The 27,600-nt window shown below is 41.8% G+C and overlaps 2 protein-coding genes and 1 pseudogene across 2 annotated transcripts; 2 read left to right on the top strand and 1 right to left on the bottom strand.

Moving 5' to 3' along the window:
* Window positions 1-11,478: 11,478 nt before the first annotated feature.
* On the top strand, window positions 11,479-14,069 carry LOC129716695 (transient receptor potential cation channel protein painless-like). Its single transcript, XM_055666529.1, has 7 exons — window positions 11,479-11,608; window positions 11,672-12,012; window positions 12,168-12,390; window positions 12,493-12,892; window positions 12,994-13,139; window positions 13,299-13,891; window positions 13,970-14,069. The coding sequence occupies exons 1-7, from the start codon at window positions 11,537-11,539 to the stop codon at window positions 14,067-14,069; spliced, it is 1,875 nt and encodes a 624-aa protein (XP_055522504.1). The 5' UTR covers window positions 11,479-11,536.
* A 7,764-nt stretch (window positions 14,070-21,833) lies between these two features.
* On the top strand, window positions 21,834-25,045 carry LOC129716694 (transient receptor potential cation channel protein painless-like; annotated as a pseudogene).
* Window positions 25,046-25,687: 642 nt separating this feature from the next.
* Window positions 25,688-26,449, bottom strand: LOC129716693 (uncharacterized protein K02A2.6-like). The gene has a single exon (XM_055666528.1). The coding sequence runs from the start codon at window positions 26,447-26,449 to the stop codon at window positions 25,688-25,690; it is 762 nt and encodes a 253-aa protein (XP_055522503.1).
* Between the last annotated feature and the right edge of the window lie 1,151 nt (window positions 26,450-27,600).

Here is a 27,600-nt window from a genome sequence, read left to right as displayed (position 1 = left end):
GGCCAAACCCGGCGCAAGCTCAAAGTTCGTCTAAAAAAACATAAAAAGCTGTAGCCAACAAACGAACCAACGACTCAAGTGTGGCAAGTCATGCTGTTTCCCTTCAACACAATGCCGATTGGGACAACGCAAAAATTTTGGAAAGTGTTAGAAAATCGTCGCAACTTAATGCTTGCATATCGGAACAGACGCTTATGAACGAGGATGATGCTCCCATACTATCGCCGCTCGCCGTCGGTAAAAAGATAATTTTTACATTGTAAGAACCATAAGTGTTTGTGTCTCGTTTAATATTTATTCGTTAGTTCTTACGTTGCACCAAAATTTAAAATTTAAAGTTGTTCCGGTTAACTGCCGCAAGCCCACTCGCAAGGGCGTAGATTTTTTTTTGCATACAAGCTTACATAATTACCTTCCATGGGAAATTTATCAAACTCAATTATCTGTCTTAGTTATGCCCTAGTTACCTAACTCATGATTATACTCAAGAAACAGGTACTTCGAGGTACGACGCTGGTCTAACAAACCAGCCCCGCAATAGTCCTTTGCCTAAGACAGAGTTTCTCGGTCCCTGATTTTTGTTATGATTTTGTTCTGGCCACCAAACAGACTTCCCGGACTCTTCCCATTTCTATGTTTCTCAGTCATCATAATTTACAATCAATGCAGCACCTAGCTCAATGTGCACCAACTTGAGAAAGCGGTAAAATTGAGAGTTACCTTTTTGCAAAAAAAAACACGAGAGCGCGATAAATTGAGAGTCAGTGAAATCTCTCAACTCCCATACCGGTACGAATTCAAAATACGTTTCAGGAGGCAAAAACTGAATAATTATATAATTAATGGAAAATGAGGTACTGCTTTTGTTAAAAAATATTCTAAAAGAAATATTCAATTCCCTAGTTTGATTTTTTTTAAATTAAGAGTAATGTCTATATGGCTCAATATTCTCCTACGGGAGAGTATTTTTCTCCATGGCCGTTCCCTCTATCAGTATGATATCGTAACTTAAGCGGAAACGAATCAACGCTTCAATCAGTTTGTGTTCATTTGTAGCTGCAACACGTTTTCGGGTATACTTATCACCAGTCTTATTAAAAAGTTATAAAATTTGGTATAGTAGTGTCCAATCTAATCGTTATCACTGTTTAGAAAGCATAGAAATGACTCAATCAGAGCCGGGTACTTTATATGAGTTGGAAGGTAAGTACAAGTAATTGAAACTGAGTCGATCAGAAATTGTTTTACATGTTTACCTAACAAAATTCAATTGATTGGCAGTGATAATGCATCTGGTAGCAAGACCAACTGAAAATGATGCACAGGTAATGTGACAAAATAATCATTAATCCGTTACTGTAAAGTAACTGAATTCTGTCTGTAATTAGGAGAGGAATGATGAGAGTTCTCTTGAGGACGTTCTTGCTGAAAATCCTGGTTAGTAGTAATGATTCAAAAATCGAAGATGTTCATATATTTACCTAACGAAACTTAACCCATCGGCAGAGATAGAGCCTTTAAAGCGAAATGCAGTTGAAAATGATGCACAGGTAACCTGACAAAACAAATATTGTTCCGTTATTGAACTCTATCTTTAATCAGGAGAGTTCTCTGCAGGGAGTTGCTGCTGAAAATCCCGGTTAGTTGTAATGATTGGCAAGTCCAAAAAGTTTAACATCACTAACGATCAAATTTTTCGGCAGAGACACCACAGGTGAATCCTCATCCGGAGTATGTAGATAGATGTAGACCTGGTTGGCGAGACATCCGATCCTGGTTATATGCGCTTCTGATAGACATTCTTTCCTGGTTTTATAAGCGTTTATCAAGGCAAGGTAAAATCTCTTCGGTAATACATAATACTATTATTTATTTAATTGGCTTCCGCTCTCCAATCCCTGGGACACCGAGTACCCTCTGCCAGATCCTGAATGCTCCACCTGGTCTACCCATCTTGCCCACTGCGCCCCTAGTCGTCTTCTTCCTACCGGGTTTGAGGCAAACGCCATCTTCGCAGGGTAGTTGTCCGGCATTCATTCATTCGTCGCCTCCATATTCCGTTCTCCTACACGCCGCCAAAGATCGTCCTCAGTACCCGTCGTTTGAAAACTCCGAGCACCGCAATTGCTTGTGGAGCCCATAGTAGGCACAACTTCTGCTGATAATACGCCTCCGGATCTCACGACTGGTATCATTGTCCTCGGTTACCAGTGAGCCAAGATAGACAAACTCGTCGACTACCTCGAACTCATCGCCGTCGATCGTGATGCTACTGCCTTAACGATGTCGGTCGGCTTCGGTTCCGCCGGCTAGCATATACTTCGTTTTAGACGTATTTATCTGCAACCCAATTCTCGCTGCCTCGCGTTTTAGTCTGGTGTACTGTTCTGCAGTTGTTCTGCCGACAATGTCCATATCATCAGCAAAGCAAACAAATTGACTGGATTAGTTGAAAATCGTACCCCGCGTGTTTATGTCCGCTCGATTCATTACACCCTGTAGCGCAATGTTGAATAGCAGCTAGAAGAGACCATCACCCTGTCGAAGCCTCCTACGGGATTCAAATGGACCCGACAATCCACCCGAAATCCGCAAACAAAACTGCGTCCCATCCACCGTAGCCTTTATCAGTCTAATCAGCTTCCCTGGAAAGCCATTTTCGTCCATGACCTTCCATAGCTCTTTTCGGTCGATAGTGTCATACGCGGCTTTAAAGTCGATGAATAGGTGGAGTGTGGGGGGTCTGTATTCACGGCATTTCTGGAGGATCTGCCGTATGGTAATGATTTGGTCCGTCGTAGACCGTCCATCCACGAAGCCGGCCTGATAACTTCCCACAAATCTGGAGGCTAGGGGAGAGAGGCGGCGGAAAATGATTTGGGAAAGCACTTTGTAGGCGGCATTCAGGACGGTGATCGAACGATAGTTCCCACAATCCAATTTGTCGCCTTTCTTATATATAGGGCAGATAACCCCATTTTTCCACTCCTCCGGTAGCTGATCTGTATCCCAAATTCTTGCAATCAACCGGTGCAATCAGGTGACCAGCTTCTCCGGGTCCATTTTAATAAGCTCCGCTTCGAGCCCATCCTTCCCAGCCGATTTATTATTTTTCAGCTCCTTGATGGTATCCTTACCTTAGCCTATCGTTGGGGCTGGCACGCTTCTACGTTTGTCGCACCGACGGGATCGCTTTCTCCGCCGCCATGGTCTTCTGCCTGGTCCCCATTTAGATGTTCGTCGAAGTGCTTCTTTCACCTTTCGGTCACCTTACGATCGTCCGTCAGAATACTACCACCTTTATCCCGGCACATTCCAGCTCGCAGCACAAAGCCTCTGCGGGATACGTGGAGTTTCTGGTAGACTTCTCGCGTTTTCTGAGAATGATGCAGCTGTTCCAGCTCTGCAAACTCCTCCTCCTCCAGGCGACGCTTTTTTTCCCGGAAAATTTCGGTTCACTGCATCTTCTTCTGTCGGTGTCTTTCCACATTCTGACGAGTGGCACTGCGCATCTTAGCCACCCGCGCAGCATACTCCTCATTCTTCACCTTCCTACACTTGTCATCGAACCACTCCTTCCGTTGGGTTCGTCCCACATGCCCGATGACTTTCTCCGCTACGCTGCTGATGGATGTTTTAATTGTGTTCCAACAGTCCTCGAGAGAACCTTCCTCCAGCTGGTCCTCCTCCGATAGCACAGCTTCGAGCGAGTTCACGTAGTTTTCGGCGACGTTAGGTTGCTTCAGTTGCGCGAGATCTACCCGGAGCGGGCGTCGGTATCGAATGTTGTTAACAACGGAGAATTTTGGGTGCATCTTAACCATCACCAGGTAGTGGTCCTAGTCGACGTTAGCGTTCCTATAGAATCTGACGTCAATAATGCCTGAGAAGGGCCGACAATCAATCAGAACGTGGTCGGTTTGTGTTCCCGTCTGATTTGGTGACCTCCAGGTGTACTTGTGTAGAAAGTTGTGCTGAAAGCAGGTACTATGCACGGCCATGTTCTTGGAGGCGCAAAGTCTATGAGTCTTAGGCCCATTTGGTTGGTCAGCTGGTGCGAACTGAACCTCCAATCACTACTTTGTATTCCTCCTCCTGGCCGACCAGGGCGTCGGAATCCCCGATGACGATCTTGATATCATGTTTTGGGCATTGGTCGTACTCACGCTCTAACGGCGGGTAAAATTCACCCTTGTCGGTACTTCGAGGAGAGGGCTGTGCACGTTTATGATGCTGATGTTGAAGAACCGGCCCTTGATTCTCAACCTGCACATTCGAGGCCTGATTGGTCACAACCCAATCCCCCGTTTCCAAATCTCGCCCATCACTATAAAAGCTGTCCTCAGCTCATGTGTGTTACCGCAGCTCTGGTAGATGGCATGACCATTAGGGTGGGACAAAAAATAAGTAATAGCTCCAATGCACTTTTCGTGTTCCTTATGGGTCCTGTAACAACTTTGTAACTTTTCAGATCGATCGGTGGAACCCCTGATTTGCGCCCGATTTTTAAAGTTTCCATACGATTTAATATGGGAAAATCCACTTTTTCAAAACTTATCCTCTAGAAATTTCCAGTTGGCTCCTAAAAATATACCAATAATTGATTTTTGTAGGAAATTTTCCTGGGAACAATTCTTCTGAAGATTGTAAGGCGCTACAAAATTTGTAGAAAAAGTTATTCACCTTAAACTGATCGAATGTCTGACGAACGGCTCAACATTGAATTTTTCCAGCAGCACTGCTGCAGCATGCTGCTGTTGCAAACTCAACAACGTGATGAGCAACAGTTTCGCGTAGAATTAAGCTTGAAAGCGTGATTTTTTGCTCATAGTATCTTCGGAGAAAATGCTTAGAATATCAATCCCAATATTTTGATAGTATTCGTTGTGTGATTTATACCCCTAAAAGTGAGAAATCAGCTTTCTAAACATCCCTACGTAGTGACATTTTCGTGTGGGATTAAGCTTGAAGGTATGATATTGCTCACGTTATCTTCATTATCGGAGAGCTTGCTTAAAATATTAATTATTAAGTTTTAATGTAGATTGATTACTCCCCCTAAAAGAGGGAAGTAAACTTTCTAAACACCCACGACCTCAGACAACATTTTGAATTGTGAGATGGCGACTTCCGGTGACTGGATAAGACGAAAATGACCGAATACCACCTAATATGGGTGTTTCTTTAACCAGAATGACGCTCAGAGGCCAGAAATTGTCTCTGAATACCATTTTGAAATCCAGGATGGTGACTTCCGGTTTCTGAAAAACAGCGAGATATGACCAAATACCACCCAATATGGGTATTTCCGAAATCGTGATGATGCATTGAAACCACTAATCGACCTCAGACAACATTTTGAGTTGTAAAATGGCAACTTTTGGTGACTGGCAAACTGCCGAAAATGACCCAAAAACAACCAAATATGCACGCAAAAGTTGGATGGTGCGAAACTACAACTACTACAACTAAACAGTTTCAACTGGTATCAAGCAGCATTGCAAAGCGAGCGAGAAGCAAAACCATTCTCCTCCTTTCTGCTTGAGGACGAGACATATGCTACGCTTTTAAAGTCTTTTGCACACACGCTTTCGAGATACTTTTTCTTCTTTATGCATTCCTCTGAATATCAGCAAGCACTACATCCTATGATAAATTGAACAATTGTCCTTTATAAGGACAACAAATGAATTAATGAAGATTTAATTTTGAAGTAGAATACTTCTCTCAGGAAGTTCGGCTACATAGGGATGTGAAATGAAAATCTAAAACTGAAAAAAGTGAGAAAAATTTCAAATGCAATAAATCGGTTAGTTTTCGATGGATTTCCTTCGTTTTTGCAATAATCGATTAGAAAATCTTCTAAGATTCCAACCAAATGCATGAAATTGCAATTTTATCATTCGAACTATTGTACTATTGGAAATTCTTGAGCCTTGTCAAAACACAAAATTCGACCTCTGATTGGTCGCATTCCCAAGCACGGTCGGCAGAGTTATGGACCTAGTAAATTGGGAATGCATCATTTGGCCTATATAAGAGCTTCATCAGATAATAAACAGACATTTCATTGGATATTAAATTGAACAACTGAAATTTGAAGAACACAAATGAATATTTGAAGAGTTAATAATTTCTCGTTTCGCGCTATAATCCAAAGTTAATTATCTTCATCTTCATGCATACTCTGACTATTATTACGTGTTTGCGTCGCTTAGTGTTTGGCTACGGTCATGCAGAATGCCAAATAACGGCACGATGCGATTCGGCAAGACGAAATCTGTTGAAATGTATAGCTCTACTTCGCCTTAAAAAGAGCTGTACATTTCACCACGGTAAGGCGAATCGCATCGCGCCGGCATTCGCGTTCTGCATAACCGTAGCCTTTGTTCCGTTCCCGTTTAATGATGTCGTATTAAATGTGCATATTACAATTCGGCAGCACTTCAACTTCTCATTTGCACAAAATTTAAAAATATTCAATGAACTTCATTCAAAATATCAAACAAAAAGAAATTACAATACTGCCAATGAACGGTCAACGTTTATTAACTAGAAAAAATGACTGACACGCAAGTAGCCGTGTTATTATTCTTGTAAAAGTATTCTACTGTCTTCTTCTTCCTCACCTGTGTATACCTCATTGGTTCGTAGTGACCTGCTGGCCATGTATCTGCGCAAATTGTAGCTATGTATCTACAAAACTCCTTTCTGAAGGACACCAGGGTATGATCTATTGAATTGGCACCAGAACCCAAGTTGTCACACGAGGTGGGTGTTTAGAAAGTTTATTTCCCTCTTTCAGGGGGAGTAATCAATCTACATTAAAACTTAATAATTAATATTTTAAGCAAGCTCTCCGATAATGAAGATAACGTGAGCAAAATATCATACCTTCAAGCTTAATCCCACACGAAAATGTTTTTCACTACGTAGGGATGTTTAGAAAGCTGATTTCTCACTTTTAGGGGTATGAATCACACAACGAATACTATCAAAATATAGGGATCGATATTCTAAGCATTTTCTCCGAAGATACTATGAGCAAAAAATCACGCTTTCAAGCTTAATTCTACGCGAAACTGTTTCTCATCACGTTGTTGAGTTTGCAACAGCAGCATGCTGCAGCAGTGTTGCTGGAAAAATTCAATGTTGAGCCGTTCGTCAGACATTCGATCAGTTTAAGGTGAATAATTTTTTCTACAAATTTTGTAGCGGCTTACAGTTTTCAGAAGAATTGTTCCCAGGATAATTTCCTTCAAATATCATGTATTGGTATATTTTTAGGAGCCAACTGGAAATTTCTAGAGGATAAGTTTTGAAAAAGTGGATTTTCCCATATAAAATCGTATGGAAACTTTAAAAATCGGGCGCGAATCAGGGGTTCCACCGATCGATCTGAAAAGTTACACAGTTATTACAGGACCCATAAGTAACACAAAAAGTGCATTGGAGCGAAAAAATTACACCAACGCTTTTTTCCCATACAACTGTGTCCCAGTCTAATGACCATCCCGCAACATACGTACCATTGAGTCATGGTAGATATTTTTCAACAAGCAGTGCTGCATGCCACCACGGGTCGACGTGTGGCGATCGTCGAGGGCGCACAATACAAGTGTGACCACTGACAGTACCTAACAGTACCGGACCAGCAGCGAGAGGTCGCCCTGGGGTGGTGAGTGTCGAACCAGGGACAGTCGACTCCTCGCAAAAGCCACAAGTACCCGGGAGCACCTCTGACGGAGCGAATAGAGCCGCTCCCATCACCCAAAAGCACTAACCCGCCCATTGGGACTGATGCCAGTAATGTCCCGATTATGGCAACTGGCAGCGTAGTGAGCGGATATGAGCTGGATCTCGTAATGGTACCGCGTCCTCGGGCTGGCACCTGCATCGAGCTCCCTTAGTAAAGTCGTGTGACAACGGCTTGAAACCGCGAGGTGGTCCCGGTGCAGGGGTCTCCGTCCCATAAAACCTGGCAGGCCTTTCAGTACGTTCCGAGTCCATTGTCTGGTGGGAATCAGGCAGGAGTAGGATCAGATCAGATCAGATGGTTGTTCCTGACTTGCGCCGGTCGGTGGAGTCATAGTTGCTCATAAGCGCTATGCTTACCCCAGCCATGATCTCACTGCTTCGGCATAGTCCACTAAGGGACCACATAGGCGACTACTCCACCATGGACAAGGATAGCGGCTGGAAGGGGGACCCATTTAACCAAACATGAGTTCACAAAAACAAAAAGAGACGGGTGCGGAGGGATTACCTAATCTTTTCGCACGAGGTGGCATCCAGCGGTCTCCGCAGAAAAAGGCGGAGGCGGATGCGGCAAAGCCTGGAGGTGGAAAAACGGCGAATCCGTCCGTGTCCACACCAGACATTTCAGTAGACGGTCCCTTGCTAGTCAAGGCCGTCGAAAGATGCATGGACACGCGGCCAAGAGTGGCGGCTCTGTCCGAACAACTCTACGTCATAATCGAGTTCGCGGCGACTAGGCGGAATATCGCTGGTGACCTGAAGCAGAGCCTCCTCCTGCTTCGGAGCACCATTGATGAAGCCAGAAAGGAACACGAAGAACTCGTAACTCGGGTGAAGGCGGTCGAGAAAGCGGCCAGGACCAGGAGGGCGACTGCATCCAAAGAGGTGCAGACAGACGCCTCCTCGTTCGCTGCGGTTTGCTCTACGGGGCAGGTTGCTAAGATTTGACTGAACTTTGCACAGACGGTTCTATGGGCAAAGAAGCCATTCTGTGCTATTGGTTTTATTCTTTGAAACACGACTCATTTTTGAGAAGCTATTGAAAACGCTATGTTGGGAAGGTATTGATGATTACAAATATTATTAGAACCAAAACGGCTAGAATGATTGGCGTAGTGTCTTTGTGAAGTGGTAGATAATAATTTTGTCCTTCCAAAAAAGTGATACCCGTGAAAAAAATTAAAAAAAAAATTTCCCGAAAATTTTTTTTTTTCGTTTTTTATAATTTCTCCATGATCGGACAATCCGCAATGTTTAAGTAATCTCTTTTAATTTTCATTAAAAAATCGAATTCAAAAAAAAAAATTTTCAAACAAAAGTTTAATTTTTTCGGAACACACAATTATTATCTATCGTGGCTCTAAAAATGTTTGTATCTATCAATGCCTTCTCAACATAGTATTTTTTCAGTAGCTTCTCAAGAACGAGTCGTGTTTCAAAAAATTTAACCAATAAAATGGCATCTTTTGCCAATAGAAACGTCTTTGTAAAATTTTAGCCAAACCAAAAATGACAATTTGAAAAAAAAAATAATTTAACTGGAATTTATTCGTGGAACTGCTCCGTAGAATTTCCGAAAACTTCGAGAGCGTCACGAAAACTGACCACTTTCAAAACGCAGTCAGTTTTCAACCGATTTCCTTCATTCTTACAGAAATCGATTGGAAAGCCGTCTATGCAACCTCCCAAATGCAGTAGATTGTAATTTGATTATTCGAACTAATGAACTATTGAAAACTGTCAAGCCATGTTGAAACGCAAATTTCGACCACTGATTGGTCGCTCAATGTTTGCTTTCCATAACACGGTCAACAGAACATTATATCTAGTTAGCCGGGAATGCACTTTTCGGGCTATACTGCCGTTCCAATCATAGTAGTTCTTATGTTCTACACAAACCTTATGCAAACTGGGACAACTATGCTTGGAAGGGCAGTATATGTATCATTCATTCCAAAACCGGTACCAATTCGAACGCTAGGCTAGACGCTGATCGTGGCCGCTGATCGACCGTTCATCTCGGACCGTTCGCGTTGGGCACAAGCACCCGCCTTTCTAGCGGATGTCGTCAAATATCTTATAATACTCATGTCCGCCTAAATTACGTTACTGTACCACTGTGCAATGAGTTTAGTTACCTTTTTCGTCACAAGAGGGGGTGTTTCCTATCCGTCTTCTCGATAATATATAGGAAATTCGGAAGTGAACCATATTGGTATTATAAAATATTTGATGTCGTAGCGCTTTTGGTAGCGGCAGAAGTACTGAAAATGGCTGAACATTCTGCCTAAAATAACAAGATAATAAGATCAATCATCGGTAAATGTAAATCCAAAATAACGATGAATTGAACAAACTTGCTGGAAAATTTAGTGTTGCTTTCAAGACGTGTTATGGCGCTGAGAATGGCCGATTGTAAATTGTACTTGATTGGAGGAATGAATCAATTTCTCCATGTAACGTATTTCGTAACAGCTTCAGTTCCTTCAAACACAACGTGCTTAGCGTACGGAAGTCTAAACTTGGCCGCTTTGGCGCTTGTCTTCGGTGCTATATAACGATATGCTTGTAAACAATTATACAGCTGACGAAAAACTATTATGGGTATTCATCTCGAGCTCGTATACAAATACCCAGTCGTAAAAATATTCACCTCCATTGACGAGTAATAAAAGATACACAGCTTACGAATTGATTTTTTCGTACATTCGTATTGCGAAACCGGGACAAACTGTGAGAACTTGAAATAAAGGCGGAACCTTCTAAAAGATAGCTCTAAAATAAACATCAAGAACAGAACAAAATTAATTTTCGTGCATTAGTATTCCTACACACGAAATAAAAACTTTGCGCTGGTTAGAAAACGAGGGAACATGAAACAAAAAAGCGGAGCCTATTTTATAATTATCAAAGTGCGGATACCGTACGCGATCTGACCATGACGCATTTAACACTGTCGAACCCGTTTTAGAGAATTCACATCATTTAATTGAAAAGGATGTAACGTCCTTAAAAAGACATGTAACGTCTGAAAATGGGTTACATTGTGTACATTGACGCAGCTTTAATTTTCTAGTTTCGCCGGTAGAAGCAGCGTATCAGTTGAAGGCGGAAAATAGGCGAGAAAAACGAGTAAAGAGGAAACAGCTGCAGGTAGGTAGATAACACAATTGCCTATCACTCATCATTAAAATCCAAAAACGAATTCTGTTAGGAATCATGAAATTTACTCTCAGCGATACCAGGTCGCTTAGTTGATACATTATTTTTCGTAGGAAATGATCATTTTCAACATCATTCAGTCTAATCACTTCATACTTGATTTGTTTTGCAGGAATCAATCCTTGAATCTTTCCGCAAAGCCTTTGGCTTAGCTGTGCCACCAAAAAAAAGAGGAAGTCGCCAGATCAAGGTCCTGGTACTCGGGATGAAAGCAGTTGTACGTGCCAAAGTGCGTCGCCAACAGGTAAACACCGAAAATATACAACACACCTGTGGATGCTCAGGTTCGTGTCAGGCTTCATTATACTATACTTGCTCCTGTGAGTGTCCTTGCGAGTGCCACTGTGAGTGTTTAGAACAGTTGAATCAAGCTTGAAGTTCAATTCCATCTTCCAACTTTCAATTTATGGAAGACTCTGAGGCTGTCAGGATGAACTGCAAGATCAAGGCTCTCCGAAAGTTAATTAAGGAAATGAAGGATTGGGACGTTTAAACTACCATCCCGGAACCGAAGACCTTTCTGTTCAATTCCAAACTCCAACTTATTTTGGCTGCCATGCTTGGAGATATTGAAAAACATAATAACTCCTTGAGATGTTTCATAAAAACGTTTGAATGTGTGAATGAGGTAACTATTTTGTATTATTGGGGCTAGTTTCTCAACCCATACATACTTTAAATTTTAATTCAGCGGATTTTCCCGGACTTGAATACCCCACTGCACGACGCTTGCGAACAGTTGCATGAGGAATTCATAATATGGCTACTAAAACAACCGGAAATTAAGGTGAACAGTCGCAATTTACAACGAAAAACCGCTCTCTTTCTGTTATGCCAAAAATACAGCGCCGTCCCCGGCTTCAGCAGTAAATCCGAGACACAAGAAATAAAAAAGATTATCGAAAAATCCGTACAAATTTTGAATCTCATACATAGGCTACTTTTAGCAAATGCTGACTTCAACATCTGTGGCGGCCTTCGCCGGTTACCCTTCGATTTACTAGTGCGGAAGCAGTCCACTCTGCAAAAAATGTATGATGATAACCAGAGGAGTTTGTTCAAAAGCTCGGAAATGATAATTTTTTAGAGAACCAATCGGAAATACTGGAGAAGTGTGTAACAACATTTAGAAATGCTATTGCAATAAGCAAGGCCGAATCGAGAGAACTGAAAGTTTGTTTCTACAGAGACAATATTCCGAACAAGACGACCATTGAATTGTTAGAAATGTTTCTACAGTTTGGAGAAGAAGATGAATTTCTTGAGCGGTTGAAACAGCTAGCTTCGGAAGATATATCGAATATAATAAGATGCTTGTTGCACACTGCCGTAGACCTTAGTTTTGAGAGAAGTGTTAAGAAGATTGTTCAGTATTGCGAAAAAAGGATATTTGAGACAGAAATGAAAGAAATGAATAATTGGTATTTTCATTTTTTTCTACCAGAACCTATAGCTGAAAAGCTTTGTTCTAAGATAGAAGATACATTGATCAATGATGAGGATGTTGAAGACATGGATCTAAAGTATCGTGTTGAACTTAAGGGATTGTTGAGAAAAGCATGTGAAAATGGAAAGGTGAAAATATTAACTTTACTTTTGAACAAGATCAAGGACAAGAAACTTATGAACGATGAGCCTATTCTCATAATAGCTTTAAATCGAGCTCATGTCCTCCAAAATCGACCAAAAGAGAGGAAACCAGTTCTAGAATGCGCTACTTTGCTTTCCACAACCAAAAAAGTTTATCTCACCCGAACAGATAACAATGGAAATAACGCACTGCACATTGCTTTGAAGTACGGTTTTACAAATATTGCTCTTAACTTGTTGCAGCAAAAATCCGCCTTTCTGGGTGTTCGTAACAAAGATGGTTTTACTCCCTTGCAATATGCCTGTTATGATTCTGGCGAAAGTATTTTGATCAGTGCATATCGACTGACGGGCAACGATCCTACTGTGACCGAAATAAAATTAGATTCAACTTAAACGGTTTCGATCCATCAAACGACATAGAAAGGAATGCTAAGGGTAAAAACTCTCAGGAAGCAGCTCTAACTGAGATGTATCCAATCGAAATAATTGCCAAATCAAAAGACTTGAAACAACTACTCATTCATCCTGTTGTTTATTCTTTTATTTTGTTAAAATGGCACAGATTTGTCAAATAGAATTACGTAAATTTTATTTGTACACTGTTAACCATCGGCAGTTTTAGTTGGAATTTATTATTACTTTGCAAAGACAAAGATTATTCAATGTTTGTAGAAATTCCAACGGGGGTTGGCGTAATTTACATGATAGTTCGCGAGATAATACAGTTCGTGTTCCTACGGTGGAAATATTTTTTCTCAGCGGGAAACATTCAAGATCTGTCCATTATCATTTCGATGCTCTTTTTCCTCTTCAAAGGTTGTAACTTAATTCTATCCTCTCTAACCATCATCGCGTTTGCCATGCAACTCATCGTCCTTATTAGATATCTTCCTTTTGAACGCTTATCAACTTATATGCGTATGTTCAAAACCGTTGCCGTAAACTTTTTTAAAACTTTGCTCGTTTTTAGTCCACTGCTTGTTGCCTTTACATTTGTATTCTATCTCACGAACAACTATCAAAAAAGAGCCACAAACAGTACAATTGCTACGGAAACCGAAACTTCCGAAGAAGATTTCAATCAATTCAACACCTTCCCAAACACGGTCCTGAAAATATTGGTCATGGCCACCGGTGAATTCGATGCAGCTTCTACCGACCATAGCGGTGGTAAAATAATTCTTTTTTTATTATTCATGTTTTTTGTATACATGGTTATTCAAAACCTTATTAACGGTTTGGCTGTTAGCGATATCACTGCGATTCAACAAGAGTCTGAACTGATCAGCATTAGCAATAAAGTATTGATTTTGGAACAGTACGAGCGGGCATTGCAAAATATTTTTTGTTGGTGTGCTTTTATTCGAAAACTTTTCCCCAATCTGTTTTTCAAAAGGCACTCGTACGTTATAGCAGTAAATACGAAAGAGTTCCGAAAAATTATGATTCAGCTGAAAACTAAACCAACTACAGATGTGAAAAGTGAAGATTGCTAGATAGAAAAAGTGCGCGGTGGAAAAGGTAAAGAATCCAAACAAAAGTGGTCTGATGTTCTGACCCTGCTAGGCAAAATTTGGATACGCGAATCCAAAGAACCTAACAAAACCAAAAAACAGTCTTGTGATGTCAGGAACCAGCCAGCCGCAGGACCTTCACATCAACCCGAAGAACCTAAAAAATCTGAACAAAAGGGTCGTTGTGCTGAGTTCAAAAAGCTTCAGAAATTTATGTATCTGACGCTTGATGAACACATCACAAACGAAGCAGTGCGCATTGTGGACAATTACATCGAACATTGTGCCACGAACAATAATGATAATAGAAAAACCCAAGTTTCAAATTTAGTTCCCATCGAACAGTCCTAGCTCAAATATTGAACTATTAGTATGTTCACGACTCAATTGGTTGACTGACTACGGCACAGAAGGTTTGAGCAGGATACGTGATAATAAGTAAATAGCCGAAAATCAACACCAATAGGGAATAGATTAATAGAAACTACGAAACCATAAAATATGCTCACTACCTATTTTTATTATTCCAAAAATTAAAAAAAAAATAGGTCCTCGTGTTTTGTTTTATCACTAGTTTTTTATTTGTTCAAAGTTCCATACAGTTCTAATTCGAAATTTAAGCAAAATTACGGCTCGTGGGTTGGGCAAAATTACTACTAAAAATACCATTATATATCATGAATAACTTTTAACATCGATGTTAAACTAAAAAATGTATGTTCACATATAAGCTACCATTCAAACTCAATTGTTGTTCAATCAGTGTAAAAACCAGTTTGAAGTTTAAACAATTTTCCTAGGTAATTAAAGGCTAGGTAAAGCACTTGTTATAAAAAATTGAAACCCAAATCGCACTTGAACGAAATTTGTTTTAGAAACTGCCTATAGGAAATGAAAACAGATTGTGCGGTAACGAAGTTCAGTTGATAGTATCAAATTAGTAAAAACATGCGTTATGAACAATATTGGTAACTACCTGCAACAGATAATTACTAACAAAAATTTCACAAAAACTGCGAAAAATAACCAATAAAAAATTTTACCATAAAATTTTATTGTGTTATTCCTTGAAATATCCAATAAACTCCTTCCGTATTTCCAGTTTCTAATAGCATTACTTTTTACATTGGTTTTCACAAAGAGTCCTGAACCTTAAATATCGTCAGTAAACATTATTGATCAGCTCTCCCTCAGCCATATCTGATCTATCTAGCAGTCTCGATAGTAAAAAATTTTCGTCACCGCTTTTGCGTTACTAATTAAACAACCATGCGGGTCAAAGGTATACGAAAATTTGTCCGCACCTTTACAGTATTACCGTATTACCCTAATAAACTCGAGTAACCTTTTTTTTTTTTTGTTCACACAACATTTATTTGACAAGGCACAATACAAATTAATGTTTTACGGAGCCAATTAAGTCTAATGCCTTATGGTCTAAAATATCTTATAAGCTAAAGGCAAATTTTTTATCCTCGCTGCCGACTTCGAGCTGGAACTAAATCTATTACTAAAACTAACATGTTTTTTTTTATCCGAGATTCGCTTCGCTGTTAAATGGGCACCTTGATGCTCTTCAAATAGCTGTAAACAAGTAGCATGTATGGCTAGTTCCGCTGAGCGAGGATATCATGAACTGGCACATAGGGCTGTATTCCTCGGGCCCTGAGGGTATCCAAAAGTAGAGATCTGGCGCTGCGGAATTCAGCACACACCCAAACCACGTGTTCAATGTCCTGATACCCCGCAATGATTACTGCTCGCCAGCCCAATACGCAGGAGATGTGCATCTAACCCGTAGTGGTTGGACATAATCCGAGACATCATGCGAATGAAATCTCGTCCTACATCCAACCCACGAAACCAAGGTTTGGTGGAAACCTTGGGGATGATGCTGTGTAGCCACCTCCCCAGTTCTCCATTATCCCATGAGGCCTGCCAGTTGAGAAGTGTATTTTGACGTGAAATTTTTTCTAAAAATTAATTGTAGGCAATGGGTCTGTTGTAAATATCACCGTTTGTTGCGCCCACCTTAGCCAAAGTGTCCGCTTTCTCATTGCCCGGAATGGAACAATGAGAAGGGACCCACACCAAGGTAATCTGAGAAGATTTTTCGGATAAAGCACTCAGATGTTCCTGTGTTTTCCCCAGGAAATACGGAGAGTGCCTTACATCCTTCATCGATCGGAGAGCCTCAATAGAGCTGAGACTGTCCGTAAAGATGAAGTAATGGTCCGTGGGCATTTTTTCAATAATCCCTAAGGTATACTGAATTGCTGCCAATTCTGCGACGTAAACAGAAGCAGGATTATCGAGCTTGTAGGAGGCGGTAAAATTATTGTTGAAGATACCGAAGCCAGTGGACCCGTTGAGAAGTGATCCATCAGTATAAAACGCATTGTCGCAGTTGATGTTTTTAAAATATTTTAGGGATTTGCTGCACGCGTAAATGATCCGGGATTCCACGAGTTTCTTTCTTCATGGATGTATCGAAAAACACAGTAGAAACAGAAGTATCTAACAAGTTGACACGATTGGAGGTGTATGAGGAAGGATTTATACTTTGAGACATGTGATTGAAATACACAGTCATGAAACGGGTTTGAGAATTAAGTTCAACTAGCCTATCGAAATTTTCAATTACCAAGGGGTTCAAAACCTCACATTTGATGAGAATACGAGAAGTCAGATCCCATAAGCGGTCTTTTAATGGGAGAACGCCAGCCAAAACTTTCAAACTCATCGTATGGGTCGAGTGCATGCAACCTAAGGCAATACGCAAACAACGATACTGCAATCGTTCCAGCTTGATTAAATGGGTGTTTGCAGCGGAGCGGAAGCAGAAACATCCGTACTCAAGCACCGGCAATATCGTTGTTTGGTAAAGCCTTATAAGGTCTCCTGGGTGGGCGCCCCACCATGATCCAGTAATTGTCCAGAGAAAGTTTACTCGCTGTTGACATTTTTTCATCAAATACCGAACGTGACATCCTCAGGTGCCTTTCGAATCGAACCTGACACCAAGATATTATTATACCAAAACCTGAGAAATCGTTTCACCCATTAACTGTAAGTGGAGCTGAGCAGGCTCGCGCTTTCTAGAAATAACTACTATCTCAGTCTTCTCCGGAGAGAATTCGATACCTAGCTGTAAAGCCCAAGCAGTCAAATTATCCAAGGTATCTTGCAATGGTCCTTGCAAATCGGCAGCTTTGGCTCCTGTAACAGAAACCACGCTGTCGTCTGCAAGTTGTCTTATCGTGCATAAATTTGCCAGACATGCGTCAATGTCATTCCATAAAAATTGTAAAGGAGGGGGCTTAAGCATGAGCCCTGGGGAAGACCCAGGTAGCTAATACGAAAAGTTGCCAAATCGCCATGCGTAAAATGCATATGCTTTTCGGACAACAAATTATGCAAAAAGTTGTTTAAAATTGGTTAAAATCCTTGTCGGAAAAGTTTGCCCGGAAGAATGTCAATAGAAACGGAATCAAAAGCCCCCTCAATGTCCAAGCACACATATGCCATATGTTCTTTGCGAGCATATGCTAGCTGAATATCTGTAGAAAGCAACGCAAGATAATCATTCGTTCCTTTGGCACGGCGGAAGCCAAATTGAGTATCTGATAGTAGACCATTTGATTCGACCCAATGGTCTAAACGACGGAGTATCATTTTTTCCATCAATTTCTGGATACAGGATAGCTTTGCAATCGGCCTATAAGAGTTGTGATCAGAAGCTGGTTTTCCCGGTTTTTGGATGGCGATCACCTTCACTTGCCTCCAATCCTGTGGTACAATATTCTGTTCCAGAAACTTATTGAATAAATTCAATAAGCGCCTCTTGGCAGTGCCGGGTAGATTCTTCAACAAGTTGAATTTGATTCTATCTAACCCAGGTGCGTTATTGTTACAGGACAGGAGGGCAACTGAAAATTCTGCCATCTTAAAAGGTGATTCTATCGCGTCGTGGCCCGGAGACGTATCGCGAACAAAGTGTTGCGCAGGGACAGAGTCCGGACATACTTTCCTGGCAAAATCAAATATCCACCGACTTGAAGACTCCTCGCTTTCGTTGACCGTTACGCGATTGCGCACTTCGGGCTGTGTTCCAAAGAGTGCTCATCGATGTCTTCCTCGACGTTTCGTTAACGAACCGACACCAATATCCGCGTTTCTTTGCTCGGACCAAGCTTTTAAACCTGGTCTCAAGCTCCAAATACCGCTTAAAGTCGTCGGGTTTACGTTTCACCCGAAAGAAGGCCTTGAACGCGTCGGATTTTTCCGTGTAGACATCGGAGCACTCTTTGTCCCACCACGGAGTGGGAGGCCGTTCTTTGATCGTCACGCCGGGATATTTCTTCGTTTGGGCTTGCAACGCGGCGTCTAGAATCAAGCCCGCGAGGAGGTTGTATTCTTCAAGTGGTGGATGATGTTGAATCGACTCGACAGCTTCTGATATCATTTCCTCGTATAACTTCCAATCGATATTCCGTGTGAGGTCATACGGAATATCAACTGATCGCGTGCGAGTTGAACCATTATCAATTGAAATTTGGATAGGCAAATGATCGCTACCGTGGGGATCAAGGACTACCTTCCATATGCAATCCACCCGTAGCGATGTTGAACATAAAGATAAATCCAAAGCACTGGGGCGTGCTAGAGGTTTCGGAACGCGTGTCATGTCCCCGTTGTTTAATATTGTCATGTCGAAGTCGTCGCAGAGGTTATAGATCTAAGAGGAACGGTTATCATTACAAGGGAAACCCCAAGCCACACCATGACAGTTGAAGTCTTCCGAAACCAAACGTGGCGAGGGAAGAAGTTCTATTAAATCAAAGAGCAGCCGTTGCCTAACCTGTGCTTTGGGAGGAATATATATTGAGGCAATACAAAGCTCTTTACCTTGTATTGTCATTTGACATGCGACAGCTTCGACGCCTGGGACCGAGGGGAGGTTAATACGATAGAAAGAAAAGCACTTCTTAATCCCTAGAAGTACTCCTCCGTATGGGGTGTCTCGGTCAAGGCGAATTATATTAAAATCATGGAAGTTGAGATCTACATTTGAAGTGAGCCAAGTTTCACAGAGGGAAAATGCATCTCATTTATGCTTAATAAACAAAACTTTAAATGAATCAATTTTGGGGATGATACTTCTACAATTTCACTGTAAAATAGAGATAGAATCCTTCATCTCAGCCGATGAATTAGCCATCGAAGGATACGATCGCTGCAAGGAGGGGCCATTTAGCAGTTAACTGCTTCAAAAACGTTTTAACTGTTTGTAGAAATTCCAGCAGAAGACTTTTAACAGGATCAGTTATGTAAAAATTTTCGAAATCCAGTCCACAATATCTGAAAACTTCAGCAGTCCAGATTCTGGCTGAATCTTGGACGAAAAAGAAGGAAAAGTTGGGTTTTTTTATGTTCCTGGAAGTGCCGGAAACTCCTTACTTGAATTCATGCCAATCCCGGAGGAGTTTGCTTCGGGTTTTCTACAGCACTTTTTTGTTTCTTAGTATCAGTCACTTCAGATGGAGACCTTCTCTGTCCTTTCCTAGGAAGCCTAGGGGAAGAAAGGTTTTTTCTCTTCCTAGATTTTCCGGGTTCAACAAAAGAAGGTTCCCCAACTGAATCGTCAGAATCAGACACATCGGATGACAAGACCTCAAAAGGATTTGGGGAAACCAGTTTGGTGGCAGCGGCCTCTTTGAGCATGTCTGCGAAAGTGCGCTTAGAGCGCTCTTTCAGAGACCGCTTGATCTTCTCTTGGCGCTGTTTGTACGCGGGACATGCAGACAGCTCATGCGAAGTCTGCCCACAATAAAGGCACTTTTCAGCACCCTTGTTACAGGCGTCGTCCGCATGTTGCTCTCCGCACTTGCCACAACGTGCTTTATTGCCACAGTGGGAGGCCGTATGGCCCAACTGTTTGCACTTGAGGCAATTCATTACCCGCGCACCTTGTCCACGAGCACTTAGCTCGGCAGAGCTGACCCGGCGAAAGTCACGCGAAAAGAGTCTGATGGGGTGTAAGTTTTTACACCCTTGTCGAGCGATACTGAATGTAATTGCTTACATTCAAGTATCTTGGCAAGTTCAAGGCTAGAATCCTTGAAAAGGCCTTTTCCAGCCTTCAACAGGTCCTCGACGGTCAGACTCGATTCGCTGACCACACCGTCAATCTCAACTACGCGAGCTGGAATGTACACGTGGTACTCCCGCGTGAAGAGCTCACAAGCAGCAATCTCGTTTACTTGCTTGAGGTCGGACACCAAAACACGCAGTTTATTCGGGCGTACTTTGGTTATTTCAGTCACGGCTGTAAACCGTGCCAGATCTCTACAGATTTGCATTGTGTTCAATGCTTTTACTTTCGGCCGGAAAAATACAGCCCCAATACCAGCTTTGCCCTCCGGATATTGCTTAAGCCGATGGGTAGCTTCCTGCGGGGCTCCATTTTCAACCCTTGGAACTTTGTATCCGGAAGGGCTAGGCGGTGGAACGAGCGGGTTTTCATCCCCGCGTTCGTCGTCCATGTTGGACGCGTGAGCCACACACGCAAAATGCCAATCAGCAAATAATATTGTAGAAAAAAACCAAGAAAAACAACTACTTAGCTTCTGCAGCCGCTCTCCACCACAATCAGCGCACGGGCGATGCCAATCTCCAGTCCTTCTCACAAGAGTCCGGTAACAAAAGCTGCAGCCGTTCCAGCCACACAGCAGCACCAATACAGCCAAACAGCAGTGCGCCGGGTACTGGATCTCTCGCAGTAGCGACACAACGCACAGTCTGTGGCGTACGGTAGCAAAAGGCGATGATGCGTTCCTTTGTCTTCAATAGAAGACGGAAACGAGCAGCAGTGCACACGCGATACAATGCACGGTGACCTTGAAGGCGGATTACTGGTCGGCACTATCGAGATCGAAATAAAATTGCGACCGAACACGACGAGAGCACAACTCGGAATGAGTAACCTTTTCGTGTCAATTTAAACTTTGTTTGGAATCAGTTCTTAGCGTTCAACTAGAGACACTGGCGTAGCGGAGGGGGGGGGGGGGCGGGGGCGTACCGCCCCGGGTGTCACCCTCTAGGGGGTGACACCCATGGGGATAATTCACATACGTGTCACCTTCAAAAAGATGATATCCGTGAGATTGATTATAAATTAGGCAAAGATCGCGGTGGAACTCTCGAAAATTATATAAATTTGCTCCTAAGAGTATAGTCTCAACCAATTTTCCAAAAGGGGGTAGATAACAGACAGACAGACAGTTAAAATTTTCCAAAAAAAACTAAACTTTGAGCCACATTACTCAAACTTTGGGCTTATGCACTGATCCGAAGGGGGGGGGGAGGTGGCTTATTCACGACCCGAAGGAGCTACTATATACACATTTTTACGGTGGTCAATTATTGCATTGGTTTTGATTTACGGTAGCGAATTTAACCTTTCCAAAACTCTACCTCTTAATTACGCCACCCAGGTGTAATCCATATCTTTGACAAAAAAAACACGTAGAAATAAACTTGAGATATCAGTTTGCAGCAAAATAATTTAAATTATTTGTCTGAGTTTCGGATAAATTCACACATTCTTTGTTTTATATCGCCCATCATCTTTTGCGCAGTTCATCGAGTTGACAGTTCCACTATTCAGAAAGAACGACAAACAAATGAAGAAAATATATTTTGTGATTAAAACTTTTAAAGATAAAGTAAAATCTTTTTTCTACAATGTTGCCCAATATTAACGGAGCTATAATATGTAATAACTTTGTCGAAGAAAATCCAATGTAATCCAATGTTCATCATAATAGCCCGAAACATAATCTATATCATCATACGACACTGCTAGCATTATGTATGGGATATTTCATTGGACTGTCTCTTTCACTTTCCATTAGGGTGGTTCTTTTTGTTGAAAGAAAAAATCGAATTTTTATGTAATATTAAATAGATCTATCTTTATGATATTTCTATTATAATTATAATCACAATTATAATTTCAATTATAATTACACTTTCAGGTACCAACCCTTCCTGGAGCATTTTATAAATCGGTTCAGTTGTGCAAATGAGGTAACGTACCTAACCAACTGTTCTAGTAAGGCACTACTAACTCGTTCTACTTTCCAAACAGCGAGTTTACCCGAACTTGAAAGCCCCACTGCATTACGCTGTTGAACAGTTGAACGTCAAATTTATCGAATGGCTGCTAGAGCAGCCGAACCTCATCGTGAACTGCCGGAATAAACAGCGTAAGACGGCTCTTTTCCTGTTGTGTGAGCAGTATGATGCCATCATGAACAGCCCAAAACTCAGAAAACGATTGTTACGGAGTACGGTAATACCTCCACAAGCCCAAGATATCCGGGAAGCCATATTGATACTACTGAAGAAAAAGGCCGACTTCAACATCTGCAGTGATCGACTGCTGTTACCATTCGAGCTCCTGTTGCGAAACAAATCGGAAGAGAACAAACGATTTCTGAAAGAGTGCGTGGAATGTTTCAACAGTGCCATCGTTAATAGTAAAACCAACCAATTAAAAATACGAATCGTCCTTTTCTACCAAAACTCAGTGCCGGAAGGTGTGACTATCGAGCTGTTAGAAATTTATTTGCGTTTTGGTGAAGAAAAAATTTTTTCCCAGCAATTGGAAAGACTAGACATTGGGGCAGAAGATATTTCCAATATTATAAAGTGTCTGTTGCATATCGCAGTTGAGCTTGATTTGGAAAAAAGTGTTAAGAAACTTGTGGAATACGCGGGAAAAAAGATTTTCCAGACAGTGAAGCGCGTTAGAAATGGTCAAAACAGAGTTTCCTGTCCTATTAACAATGAGGAAGATGTTAAAAGATCCACACTAAAATATCGAATAGAGCTAAAAGGACTGTTGAAAAAAGCCTACGAAAAAGGAAATGTTAATATATTAGGTCTTCTGTTGAGCAACATGACCGACAGAATACTTATCAACGACGAACCTATTCTAGTTATCACATTAAATCGAGCAAATGAACTACGATACCGTCATGAAGAGAGAGCAAGAGTGCTGCAGTGTGCGGACCTACTTTCTAGGGACCAAAAAATTCACCTCACCCGAACCGACAACAATGGGAACACCGGCCTTCATAATGCCTTGAAGTTCGGTTTCACCGATATTGCTCTCGAGTTACTTCAGCAAAAGTACGCCTTTCTAGGCGCTCGCAACAAGGACGGTCTGACGCCCCTACATTATGCACGCTATGATTTCTGGAAATTGTATTTTGACCAGTGTGTGTCAATTGACGTGAAACGATCGTACTACGATCGAAACGAGATCCGATTCAATTTGAACGGTTTCGATCCGTATATATTCAAGAAGCGAAACGTAAAAAACAATACCCCTAAGGATCAGCATAAGTCGAACTGGTGGCGAATTGTGGAAAAAGCTTCTGTATCAAACATGATGCAAAGGCAGGAACCCACATTTGTAACTGAGATGGATCCAATCAGAATCATCGCTAAATCAAAAGACCTCACTGATTTATCCCGTTATCTACTCTTTCATCGTAGTCAAATGGCTCAGACTGACCAAATGGAGTTACCTCAATCTGTTTTGTACGCTACTCACCGTCTTTTGTTTCAGCCTATACTCACTGGATGCCTGCAATGGCAGCGATTATTCAATTCTCCTAACCGTCCTAACCGTAATTGGTGCAATTTACATGATAGTTCGCGAGATTATACAGGTCATGTTTCTCCGTCTTAATGATTTCTCTTCTTTGGAAAACTTTTTAGATATGGCCACTATTCTGTCGATGTTCATAGTTCTCTCCGAAGGCTGTAATTCAATTTTATCTTCTCTAATCATAATCGCATTTGCCGTGCAACTCACCGTTCTCATTGGATCCCTTCCCTTCAACAGCCTGTCGACCTACATGTACATGTTTAAGACCGTTTCAATTAACTTCCTGACGAGTTTTCTCCTTTTCATTCCACTGCTAGCCGCTTTTACATTAGGCTTTTTTCTCTCGTATAACGATCAACCAAAGGCAGGCTCGAATAATACCAATGCTTCCAATGGAGAGTTTAATAAATTCAAAACTTTCTCAAGCGCGGCCTTCAAAACACTGGTCATGACCACCGGTGAATACGAGGCGGCTGCCGCCGACTTCAGCGGAGGTAGAATGCTTCTTTTTGTACTGTTCATATTTTTTGCGCCGATAGTTATTCTCAACCTAATCAACGGCTTGGCCGTCAGCGATATCACCGCCATCAAACAGGAATCTGAACTGATCAGCATCAGCAAGAAAGTTTTGATTCTTGAACACGGCTTGCAGAACCTCCCAATTAATTTCATTGGGAGGTTTCTCCCAAGACCATTCTTTGAAAACCACTCGTACGTGATAGCGGTGAAACCGAAAGAATTCCGGAAGATTGTAGTGCAGAGCAGAGCCAAACCAGAAGATGGCTTCAGCAAGCTCCCCAAAGTAGAGCGACTGCTGGTAGTTCCGAATGTACCCGGCCGATGGTTTGTGCGAGGCGCCGAGGGTTATTACGTGAACTTAAGGCTTTTGAAAATTCCCTTGTTTTCGACGCTCGCGGGACACATCATGGACGAAGCACTGCGAATCGCTGACCACAGCATTATAGTGAAGGAAAATAAAGACAGTCGGAGACTCGAAATGGCACCAGCAGCCAGTAGGGTGCTGGAAACAGAAGTGAAAATCGAAGAGCCTAAAATGGAGATGGGAAAATTCACTCGGCTTCTGAACAAGCTTGTAATAGATAGGAATTTGTCGAAGAGAAAGCAATCCCAAAGTGAGTCTCAAGGGATCAATTACGTAGAGGATGTTCATGGTCGAGCCGGATCGGGAAGTCTAGTTCGTGAAAGAGTTATAAGGAAAAAAAATATTAGAGGGAAAAAAGATGATAGTTCAGAACCACAACCAGAGTTTCAGTAGGAAAATTTAAAAAAAATAAATCAGAAGACTCAATAAGAGTGAACAATGATAACTGATGTGAAATTCGAATCTATACTTTACTTGTTTAAAGTTTAAAAACCGTGCAATACATTTTTGATTTTTTTGGACATAAAATGGTTAAATATTAGTAGTTAAGAGATATGTTCGTTTTTTTCCCTGCACAAAAAGGCATAAGCAATGATAGATTTTATTTGAGATAAACGTTGTAAGCTGTGTTAAAAACTGACTTTATTCAAGAGTGGTCAATTACTAAGGTAAGAGTATATAACAAGGTGTGGCACTGAGCTCAAAGGCACGCTAAGGTGAAACTACTCAAGTTAACATGTTACATCTTCCATTTTTAGAATGTTAATAGTATTCGAAATCATTAAGTTTCAAAGGTTTTACAATACGGCCACTGCGAGTTGTGTGCTGTTGATTAGAAACCGGGTCTTCAGCTGGCGAGTAGACTTCTGAGTTTCTTCCTGTACTGATATCCTTACTCGATGCCGAGGTTAAAGTCAACTGTTCTTACGACACAGGCGGATCCAACTTTTCTTGGTTCTTGTTCTGCACTGTTTTGACTGGTCGTAAGTGATGAGTATTTCGTCTGAGTATAATTTCTCCGTCGGTTACTGCATATTATCTTCTCCCGTCGACGCATTGCATCACTGTTACTGGTCTCCAGGTTTTAGTATGTTGGTGCTGAAGCAAAACTGGTTCTCCAGGTTGATAGATATTCGGTTCCAAAGCTCCTCTATCAGCGTACTGTTTCTGTAACTTCCATTGTTCGTACAATGCTTCCGGAACTCCGGAAATTACCTTAGGCTGAAAGTTCTCGTCTGTAGTGGGCAGGTTTGTACGAAGAAGTTTTCCCATGAGCCTTTCACTGGGTGCAGGTAACCCGAAAGATCTTGGCGTATTTCTGGCGTGTAACAGTGCAAGCTGCACGTCTGACTCATCTTCGGCACATTTCTTGAGGATCGTCTTGGCCGTTTGAACGTAGCGTTCAGCTAGTCCGTTGGCACGAGAAAAACACGGACTTGACGTGTTATGGTCAAAGTCCCAGTTCTTCGCGAACTTTTGGAATTCTCCGGACGAGTACTGCGGTCCATTATCCGACTCCAATACACGTGGAACACCATGAACTGCATACCATTCCTTGAGTTTCGCTATCATGATTTGCGAAGACAACTCTGACAGCTCTTTAAAGTCAAAGAAACCCGAATAGCTATTCACGATTAAAATATAGTCTTTACCTTTAAAGTGGAATAGATCTGAAGCAACTCGCTGGAACGGCAAACTTGGAGTTTCTTTTGGAACGATAGTCTGTTTCACGTTGTCTCGTTGATGTATCTGACAAATTCTACAGGCGTCGATTAGTTCCTGTATATCCGACCCCATGTTTATCCAAAACAGCGACTGTTTTGCTCGTTTAACGTAACTGTGCAGGCCAGGATGTCCCAGTGTGGATAGCTGTCAGCATCTTATTTCGGAGTGATTGTGGAACTGTTACCTGATTGGCCTTGAACACTATACCCTCGTATACAGCAAGCTCGTCGCGGAAAAACCAGTATATTCGCAAAACCGGACTTACGTCATCCCGCTGGTCCGGCCAACTAGTCATTATCGTTTGAGTCAATAGCTGCATCTCTTGATCCTTCGATACATGATTTCGTAGTTTGGAAGCTGCTCGTTTCGACACTTGTAGTATGATGTGGACCTCCAATTCATCCTCGAACTCCTCATTTTGATGATTCACGACGCCCGGCTTAGTATGTCAGGAATAGGTATGCCCTTGCCTCTTACGTAGATGACCCGTGGATTGTACTGCGCTACATCCAGCCTGATTCTCTTGAGCCTTGGCGGTGCCCGGTCTAATGGTTTTCGGAAAATAGATTCTAGTGGTTTGTGATCACTTTCAATAGTCAGTTCCTTACCGTATATGTACTGATGAAACTTCCGACACGCAAAACGGATCGCAGCTGCTTCTTTCTCTATCTGTGGATAATTAAATCCGGCTGGGCTTAACGACTTTGACACATACGCAGCTGGTTTGCCACCTTGCAGCAAAACTGCTCCTATTGCTTTGGAGCTGGCATCTACCGACAACACAACAGGCGCGTTAAAGTCGTAAAAGGCTAGAATGGGTGTAGAAATCATCATGTTTTTTATCTTCAAAAATGCGTCTCGCTGCTCAATATTCCATTGCCACCCAACATTCTTAGATAACAGCATTCGAAGTGGACTTGTAATCTCTGATAGGTTTTTAACAAACTTACCGAGATATGTATCCATGCCAAGAGCTCTCTGTAGTTGCTGCTTACTCGTAGGTACTTGGAGGTTTCGGATTGCGTCAAGTTTCTCGTCATCCGCTTTTAACCCTTCGGCCGACAGAATATGTTCAAGGAATTTAACTGATGGCTGGTCAAACAGACCTTTTTTCGATTCAGCTTAAAACCTGCTGAAGTGATCCTCTTTAAAACGATGTTGGTGATTTCATGTAGTTTATTCCAGTTCGGGGCATGGATCAATATATTATCCATCGAACATTC

This window comes from Wyeomyia smithii, chromosome 1, assembly GCF_029784165.1.
Source record: "Wyeomyia smithii strain HCP4-BCI-WySm-NY-G18 chromosome 1, ASM2978416v1, whole genome shotgun sequence".
Taxonomy (NCBI): Eukaryota; Metazoa; Arthropoda; class Insecta; order Diptera; family Culicidae; genus Wyeomyia; species Wyeomyia smithii.
The sequence above is the reverse complement of the archived record's forward strand: the minus strand, read 5'-3'. Positions and strand labels throughout refer to the sequence as shown.